Source organism: Mycteria americana, chromosome 5 (assembly GCF_035582795.1).
Source record: "Mycteria americana isolate JAX WOST 10 ecotype Jacksonville Zoo and Gardens chromosome 5, USCA_MyAme_1.0, whole genome shotgun sequence".
Classification (NCBI taxonomy): Eukaryota; Metazoa; Chordata; class Aves; order Ciconiiformes; family Ciconiidae; genus Mycteria; species Mycteria americana.
Window position 1 is genome coordinate 14,614,091 of NC_134369.1, and position 9,522 is coordinate 14,623,612.

General features: G+C 42.0%; 1 protein-coding gene across 2 annotated transcripts; it reads left to right on the forward strand.

Moving 5' to 3' along the window:
* Positions 1–336: 336 nt before the first annotated feature.
* Positions 337–4,456, forward strand: CALCB (calcitonin related polypeptide beta). Of its 2 annotated transcripts, XM_075501448.1 has the most exons (4): positions 337–427; positions 729–860; positions 3,659–3,843; positions 4,056–4,456. In XM_075501448.1, exons 1-3 carry the CDS (start codon positions 342–344, stop codon positions 3,816–3,818), a joined length of 378 nt encoding a protein of 125 aa, XP_075357563.1. In that variant the 5' UTR covers positions 337–341; the 3' UTR covers positions 3,819–3,843; positions 4,056–4,456. The 2 variants fall into 2 exon arrangements, with proteins under 2 accessions (XP_075357563.1, XP_075357564.1); XM_075501449.1 differs by lacking the exons at positions 3,659–3,843; positions 4,056–4,456 and adding an exon at positions 1,685–2,072.
* The last annotated feature ends 5,066 nt before the right edge of the window (positions 4,457–9,522 follow it).

The following is a 9,522-nucleotide window of genomic DNA, read 5'->3' on the forward strand; positions in this document are numbered from 1 at the left end:
GACGCTGAATATGGCAGTGTGCAGTCGTCAGAGGAATGTGTCAATTCGAGGGAAAGTCTGCATTAAATTGAAGGCAGCTAACTGTACAGAACTGCAGCTCTGAAAAGCTGCATTTTTGTCCCCTGTAATAGTGCTAAGTTATCTTAAAATTCAGAGAAAACCAAAGCACAATAGCAATAATCAAAAGAAACGGAGAGGTAATATTAAAGAAGAAAAAAAGCTGTTAGTATCTGTGCTACTTGTGGCTAGGAAACGATGACCTCTTTAGCAGATCTTATAGGACTGAGAGGGTTGGAAAACAGCCATTGCTTGATGTACCTCTTTGTTGTAGAGAGGAAATCATGGTTATGCTGAAGATTTCATCTTTCCTTGCTGTTTATGCCTTGGTTGTGTGCCAGATGGATAGCTTCCAGGCAGCCCCAGTCAGGTAAGAAGCTGGTGCTGTTGCTGAGTGCTGTATCTGAGTGGTATGAAAATACTTAAGATTCTTTAGGAGAGAAATAGACTACAGTGAACGAGAAAGCTGGCTTCTTTTGATGTTGTTTTTGACACTGTGGCTCTTTAAATTACACTTATAAAACACCTATGCATGAGGATGGTTTACATATTTGCACTGGTGAAAGACGATGTCTATGACATACAGTAATGCATGACAAACCCCTCTCCTGTGCGTGGCTCTCTGCAGCAGTCCGGGTTTTATTCATCCTGTCTTGCTTGCCTCTGCTTAGACCTGGCTTAGAGTCCATAACGGATCGAGTGACGCTCAGTGATTACGAAGCTCGGAGGTTATTAAATGCGCTGGTGAAAGAGTTCATACAGATGACAGCAGAAGAGCTGGAGCAAGCCTCTGAGGGGAACAGGTAAGGACTGCAGTCCTTGGGCAGGAGAAGGGCAACGGGGGAGTGTTGTGTGTTTTGCTTCAGCAAAAGCCATCTAAGCAGACCCTCTGCAGGTCAAGATTTTTTTTTTTTTTTTCTTTTCTTGGTGTTATGGCTAACTGTGGTCACCTAACTGGTAAAGGATGATACTGCAGAGACATCCTAATGTTGGTATCGGGAGAATGGCTTCCACCTAGTTAACCTGCTTCTATCTGTCTTTTACAACTGAAAGTGGAGGGCGATTTGAGCTTGAATGTGAGGGGGTTGTGTTAAAATATGGCAGCAAAAGGTATGTCTTTCTAGTGGGAGTGTTAGGGGCTATTCAGTCACTCTTGGATTCTCTGTCGTGAAAGTGCATGCTGTTGTAAGGCATGGAAAGTCCCTGGCAGAGGGAACGTGTTCCTCCTAATGCACGCAGCACCACTCTCCCCCATAGACCAAAGGCATGCGAGAGCACATGCGTTATCCTGACAGGATTTGTATTGCAAAGCATGGTGGTGATGTATGAGAGACTGAACAGCATGCTGAATACGTGGGAAGTAAAACTTCCTGACCCCTAACTGTGAGCATCCAAAAGGCTAATGAACTTGCTTTTTCAACAAAGTTGAATTCATTGAAAAACAATGTTTTCCTTCTGACTGCATTTGTATGAACCTTCCTTGCATGGAATGTGGTGTGGGGGGGTTATTTTTTTATTCTTATTTTTTACATTTCCTAACTGTAGGTATTTATCTAGGGAAGAAATGCATGAACATGCATGTTTGAGATTACTCTTCCTTTGGGCATGTTTTTTTTCCCCCCTGCAGCCTGGATAGACCTATTTCCAAACGCTGTGCCAGTCTGAGTACTTGTGTGCTGGGCAAACTGTCTCAAGAATTGCACAAATTGCAAACTTACCCTCGCACTGACGTCGGGGCTGGAACTCCTGGCAAGAAACGAAATGTGCTGAGTGACCTGGAACACGAACGCTATGCAAACTATGGGGAACCCCTAGGAAACAACTAGACATGCTTATTTCTGCCCTTCTCCCTTTTTTAACCTGATGCATGTGGATCTAACTTTGATTGCTAACTTTGCTATGTTATTTTGATTCTGTTTTCGACAGAGAATGTTTGAGATGGACCTAGTGTTAGGAAGACAGAACGTAACATGCATACCAAGCTAGGGGAAAAAAAAATAAATAAAAATGAACAGCACTGCCTTGATATTTCAAATTATTTTCTTAGACACTGACTAAAAAAATTCTAAAGAAAGCTCTTCATTTCTGGCTGCTAAATGTACAAGTAGACTCTTCTTTTGTGCCTGCCTTTTGTGACTTGTTCAATAAACCTATTTTTCTATAAGGATTAGATCTGCTTAGTGTAATAACTTGTTTTAGAATGTGAGATTTCTAGATATGGCTAGAAATACTTTACAAGTTGTCTTGTCTTGATGTTCAAGAGAGGCAATGCCAGTAATTCTAGAAAAGTTGAAAGACAACTTAGAAATTGAAATTATACATACATTCATATGTACTGATGTAATCAGGCATGCATGCAATCCTGTTAGTAAGGATCCTGAGAAACAAAGGAATGAGGAAAGGCTCATACAAATTTGTTCAAGCAAACTAGAAATGTAATCCTGTTTAAAATTGGGTACTGAACACTTCCAGGTAAGAATTTCATGTTTTCCTTTACTTTTTACTTTACAGTAGGTCTTTATACTAGGATATTCAAAACTCAGGTATCTTTAAAATATTTGTATTAATTCAAGACAATATAATGTAGGTGAATTGTAAATTAAGAGACAAAACCAGATTTCTTTACAGTTCTTCTGTTGCAGCACTGCATCTATCTTGTAATCAGAGGCCTGTTCTGAAAAATGGGCATTGGATGTTGCGGACAGTATTCGTTGTTAACGTTAACAAACTATCTTGTAATGCTTATCTGAGAAGAATCCCTCCTACTGCAAGAAGAAGTCATTGCTTTAGTAGAAAATTGCTTCAAGCAAGGACTGTGTGAATGCGCATGCCTAAGTCCCCTGCCTAGCAAATCACTAAGCTGCAGGCTGGACTCTGAGCACAGAACTAGCTCTGTTGAGGCCTGGGAACTACTCCCATGGTAAAGTGCTGTACTAGACAGGGGTCTAACTCCAGGAAAGAGGGGTTCCCACATTCCCATTAAATACACGGAAGCAGTACGTTTAGGTGTGGTTCAGCTCTGAAAGCAACCGGTCAGCTGCTCTGCAGGAACAGCCCTACCAGAGTCACTGGCAAAGCTCCGGTAGTTGTCAGTGATGTCAGGATTTCATGTGTTTTCTGGGTATTACGGAGCACAGGTGTTGAAGTGAGAAGTTAAAGATCAGCGACTGCTACTGTCCTTCAGCAGCACTACAAACAAAAGACAGACCTAAGCTTTTGGAGGAAGTGGGGACTGGTTAAATGCTCCAGACCTGGACCTCCTCAGCACCTCTCCATTGGTCTTAATGACTGGCTGGAGGCAGGCAATGGCTTGGGCGTTGCTGAAAATCTGGCTTGCCGTAGTCTTCAGTCCAATTGCCCAAGAAAGGAAGGTCGCAGCCACCTTTTGTAAACTGAGCCTGATACTTAGAAAAACAGAAAGCTGCATCTTTTAGAGCTTGTAAGCTGTGCATGTGAAAGTTGCAAATGCCTGCTGCACAGCATGCCTGCTTTTTCTTCTATAGAAGAATCTTTCCTAGGCGTAGCATCCTTTACTGACATTTCATTGTATGCAGGGTAGATACTTTAGGAACTAACTCTTTATTTTCCTCTCGAAAAGCAGTGTAACAGCACAGAAGAGGGCTTGCAACACAGCAACCTGTGTGACCCATCGTCTGGCAGACTTCCTGAGCAGGTCAGGAGGAGTGGGCAAGAACAACTTCGTACCAACCAACGTGGGATCCAAGGCCTTTGGCAGGCGAAGAAGAAGCGTTCAAATATAAATAGCTGAATGATAATGTGAATACGGTAAATACATTGCAATGAACAGAATCTGCAATGCAAATTACAAACATAACAGCAGCATGTTTAGACTGTGAGTAAGAGCTTTTGTAGGTGTTCTGCTTAGACAACTAGCTTCACAGTGCATTAACTAAATGCAACAGTTTGGTTGGAATTATTTGCTTATTTTACCAGTAACATTCCACTATTGATAGTAACTCTGGTTTTCTTTCTTTCAGATTGCCATGAAACTGGAAATTCAACTTTAATTTCTAATGAAAGCAACTCTTCTCCATAAATCAAGACAGTCAAAAAGAAGATTAATTTTGCATCCTAATATTGAAAATGTTTTATTTAATACAAATGAAAACACTTCTGTCATGTATAGTACAAGAGAATCTAGTTATTAAAGTTAAATTATTGTATATTCTTTTTATATGCAACTCTATTTGAAATAAAATGTGACGGCATCTATTATTTATTTATCTTCCAGCTTATGTGATCCATGCTACTTAGCCTGTCGTTACTGCCAAAACTTGGGGATTATACTGAACTGCTGCCTGGCAAGGCATATGTGTATTATACGGTGTGCTGTGCCTTGATGTAAAACGCTTAACTAACCTGATTGTACAGTATGTTTAAAAAAAAAACCCAAACACTTCAATATTGTATCATTTGTGAATTTACGCAAAATTAAAAAAAGTATTTTTAGATACACTTGGATTGAGAAACTGATTTTTCATTTGACCACACTTACGGCAACATTAGGCACTAACCCAACATCATTGCAGATCAGATGGCCCATGGGTCTGCTACAGCCTTATTAACTGTAACTACCACGATTTGAGTCAAAAGTTCAGAAGAGAAAGAATAGCTGCTTTATATATATTCATAAAGCAGTAGCTAAAAAAAAAAAGATACCACTTAGTGAGTCTTCTGCTAGAAAAATAAAAACAAGCCCCAGTTACATTTAATAGAACTGTAGATACAAACTTCATCATGTGTGGTTTAAGACTAAATATTTTTATACAGGTTGTAGTTCAGCTGAAAGGGCCTGACATACTTTGTAGATTTTTGACTAAGGTCAAAAAAAGTGAATTAGAAAGGAAGAGAAAAAGGAGCTATGGAAATGTACATTTCTTTTAAGCAATCCTGAGACAGAGTCTATTTAGGGATCAGGGATAAATAATTAGAGTGAGTGGAGAAGAGGGTAGCTGGAAGCAATCCATGGACTTCTAAGTGGTGCTGCCAACTTCCTCCTCAAAGCTGCTGCTGTTTCAGTTTAGTAGCTGAGTCAGATATTTGTTAAGGTTTGTTTTGTGCTCCGCAGCCGGACTCTAAAATCTGCTTCATCAGTTCAGATGAAAATCACCTTGCTGTGCAAAGTAGAGGTTAAGGCTCTCATGATATCTCTGTCTGTCTCTGCTGCAGGTGTAATAGCGAAAAGAGAAGCATGGTCAACCAGATGTAGACATAGCCAGTAAGGCCGTCCGGTGGCGACGCTTCTATGCTATGTTCATTCGTGGCTATGGTTTTACTCCTTGGGGAACATTTCAGCCCTGGTAAGTCAGTGTACAAAGCAGACTTTGTAGAAGATATAAACCAGTTTAGAGGGAAAAGTTGCGGTGCCTAAATGGGCAAAGGAGGCATGTTCAGACTTGGCTTGAAAATCTGTTGCCCAGAGATAGTCTAGTGCTTTTTTCCATTTTCCTTTGAAGTATCTGAGATTGGCTGCAACGGGATGTACTATACCCGCATGGTGAACCACTGCCCTGTGTTTGTATGAGGATATGGTTGGGTTAGATCTGGTTGGGAACTGCCAGATTTGGAGCCCGGAAGCATTCTTTGCCAGGTTTCAGGTATTTTTCCCCGTTTTCCTTTGCACAAAGTGAGGGTCATATGCCAAGATCACCAGGCTACCTCAATAACACCTTTCCCTGTCATTGCAGAGCCTCTGGGCACAGGTACCAGGTTGTCTCTTTTGTTCCCTGCTACAGGACTCAACAGCTTAATCTTCTCCCAGATAAAAAGCCTAAGCACAGTTATTGGGATGAATACATGTAATTTAATGATTCATATTCAATAAGAAGCTAGGCAATGTTCATGGGCCCCTTCTGGCTTTACAGTCTAAATGCTCAGGCAGTTTATGTTTTCCATGTACAGCCATTCTCTGCTGAGAGACACCTGAGGCTGCTTCATGTAATTGTACGACAGCCGTAGTGTCCATCTCTTCTAAAAACTATTAGTCTTTCTTTTCAGTTTAACGAAGTTAAGCGTTTTTTCTGTCAGCCAAAGGGATTTCCTCAGGCTAATATTCTACGCCAAATCACAAACCTAATACGTAAACCAGATTCTGATAACCTTGGTGCTGGATTTTACATTGTCCTGGTTGGAGGAAGGTTGGATGAAACTTTTGATATGTGTTTTTTGTTTTGTTTGTTGGGTTTTTTTCCTTAGGAAGAAGTAGTTACTTTCATATCTCAAGATCTATTCGTGTTGTATCTTCTGTCTCTTTTCTCATTAAGATCTCTATCTGCACAGCAATGCAATACACTCACCAAATAAATATGCTTGTAAAGGACAGAGGGCCATAACACTATGAAAGCAAGGGTGAATAAGAAAAAGGTGAGGACCCTTACATCCTTTTCCGTGATGTGAAAAGGTGTAAAGACAAAACTAGATGTGAAAAGACAAAACTAGAGGTGTAAACACTAGTACTTTATTTTTTTTTAATTTTAAGGCAGTGAACATGGTAGAAGGAATTGCAGAACCACTAGAAGCTTGTCAATTGCTTTGACTGACTGTGAGCAAGTGGAAGAAATTGCTTCCGTTTTTTAGAAGTGCTATTCTTGATAATATTACCCAAACTTGTCAACTCTTAAATAAACCCCAAACTTCTGCCCCAGGAGAAAATCTGTTTTGGAATTAGCATTTAATAAGGGAAAGTATGGTTTCTAATATCCTTACCTTTCCATTTGAATTACATTGCCATTCTAAGCATGCTGAAAGCTGGCGGAAAATACAATGTTGGTGCAGTATGTGTGGGTGGCATCAAACCCAAGTTACTTAGTATTCAGTCAGCCAAGACAATACAGATCAGTCGTGCACGACTTGTTTACGAGGCAGTATCATCATGACTATAGTTTGGTTCTGATGTTTTTAGATGTTTGTCAGTGTGTGCTTTCTTTAACAATTAGGGTTTTTTTTTTAAGCTGTGTGCAAATGAAGGCTTTGGGAGTGTGCTTTGCAAGTAAGGGCAAAAGGGGAAGAAATTTCTGAGAAAGAAATATCTGAGGATTATTTATTGTAGACTGTCTTCTTGACATTATAGAGTTTTGGGGCTTTAATTTTGCAGATTATTTTCTAGTGGTTTGGTTTTCTAGTAAAAATACGGATACAAGCACCATGTGGGCCCAGGAAAGGTTATGCATTTTGCCCAGTCCTCTGCTCCGAGCTGATGGGAAGTAAAAAAGCACCATCTTGTGGCCAGTGAATAAGCACAGTGAGGGCATACAGGGATCCCTCAGATGACATACGTACCCACCCGCTCCTGCTTTTGTCTCGCCGGTGTGCGCAGCTTCCAGTGGACATGGGGTGGGTGAGCAGGGGTGGCCGCCTGGGCCGATGCCATGAGGCAAACTCACCTGCTTGCCTGCTGGAGCCGGCGGCACGGAGGGGACGTGCAGGAGGGTGTTGTGGGCTCCCCGGGGTGTCACAGGCCCCCAGGGCCAGCGCGCAGGGCCACGGCACCACACGGGGTATCGGCAGGCGTGGGCCAGCTGGTGCGGTTCCAGGTGATGGGTAACAGAGGAGCTAAGACCAACCCCATGGACCTCTGCCGCTGCCAAAACAGAGGTGCAGGAGCTGTTCAGCTGTGCGCTTTTTGCCAAGGGGCGGATGGCCTCCTGCTCCTGGATCCGACTGAGTTTTTGGTTCAGGATCATGTACCAGGACATCGCTTCATGTATTGATAGAGCATCATTTCGAAATAAGCCAAATGGACTTTCACTGTGGCGCTCTCCAGATATTTAGACCCCCTTTTTCCCCTTCCGTTAGTGGAATTTAATTCATCTCCCTGAAAGCGTCCATCACCTACAGTGTGAGAAAGGAGCAGAGCTAATGCTATTGCTTCTGACACTGAACGCTGCCAAAAGCAACTTATAGCAGGCAGTAGTAAATTTTGCTATTGGTTATCTAATCCAGCAGTGTCATGTCTAATTAGCAGATTGAACGTCTCTACAAGGTGAAGAGTTTAAAACATGCTGGCGAGTTTAGGTCTGTGCATTTTTCTAGACTGAACTATCTCAGAACAGGTGACTACCTATTAGAGATGAACTGGGCATTTCAAGCCTGATTTCACCCACGTTGAGTGCTGGCAACTTCATGCCAAGCTGGTCATGTTTACTGCTTCTGACAATCAGGTGAACACTGCCCTGACTGCTGGATGCAGTCCATGTGGCACATACGTTTGCTGCCTCTTTACTGTTCTAAAAGGCACCATATCCTTCCCCTGTTCTGCACAGAATTGTCCTCCACTTTGGATGCTCCTTATGCCTTTTCAAGTTGTTCTCTTCTGCAGAAAATATCCAAGGAGTATATAGTACCTTTTTTTTCCCCAGAAAGTAAATAATTCCCATTTCTAAATTGTGCCAAACATTGCAATACTTTCTCTAGGAGATTTCCGAGCCATCCTTGGAGTAATAAGAATCATTGCATCACTCCTCTTTTCTTTCTATTCTTGGCTTTATCACAATTCTTGTTTGCACCAATTACTCTTTTGGCTGGGGCTGAGGTGTGATCCCAGCTAACTGATCCCACAAAAGCAAATGTTGCCTTAAAAAGTCTGAACGTGTACCTCTGGGCAGGCTTTTTTTCCCCCTAATGTGTGAGAAAATACTCATATATCCCACTTGGTACTTCATTACACTTCATATTGGCTGTCCACAAAAGATGATTACACTCTTGCTGGTTTGGCTTTTCTATTTACTTGTGGTGTTGTGACACATTTCTTCTTTTCAATGGCTTTTCCTAATAGCATCTTGTCACATTAGCACATGAGGCAATTTGACATTGCATTAATCTATTCAATGTCTGTAAACTACAGCATATATCATATATGCAAGAAATCCATTTGGTTTTCCAATTGCTCTTTGAGAGTCCGCAAGCCAGTCTTCTCCAAGGAGGCTACATGGCAAGGAGTGCGGTCATCTGCAGGTGACAGTCATGTATGGTACAGACATAGGTACAACAGTCTTGAGTAACCCCTACCAAGGTTGTCTTGAGTAACTGCTCCCAAGATTGCCAGCAAACATAAGCGCTTGAGATGCCAGCAGCTATGCTATAGAAAGCAAATTGCCTTGGGAGGAAGGAAAGGAGAGGAAGCAATGAGGGCTTTAAACCCTAAACAATTTGTGTAATTATGAAGGGTGGGTGCAGTAAGCAGCGTTGTTTGTGAGCTGCCTGCCAGACACCCCAGGCCACAGTTCACGTTAGAGTACAGGAAGGTGGAGAGGACAGTCAGATTAGTGTTTTCAGTGCGTTACCTTGTTTTTCTTAACATGGTGTTTTGTCCCCTTCAGCACTAGTCAAGTGTTGCTGGTGTTCTCTTATCTCGAAGTCCCCTCTGTCAGTCGGGTCAGAAGGGTTGGATGTCCGCGGTGCTAGGGGCTGGCAGGTTGCTCTAGGTGCCACGGAGGCAGGCTGTGC

Excerpts from the sequence above, each read along its gene's own strand:
- CALCB (XM_075501449.1), top strand. The coding sequence starts at position 342 with ATGGTTATGCTGAAGATTTCATCTTTCCTTGCTGTTTATGCCTTGGTT. Across the intron at positions 428-728 it reads TTCCAGGCAGCCCCAGTCAG|ACCTGGCTTAGAGTCCATAA; the intron begins GTAAGAAGCTGG and ends GCCTCTGCTTAG. Across the intron at positions 861-1,684 it reads CAAGCCTCTGAGGGGAACAG|CCTGGATAGACCTATTTCCA; the intron begins GTAAGGACTGCA and ends TCCCCCCTGCAG.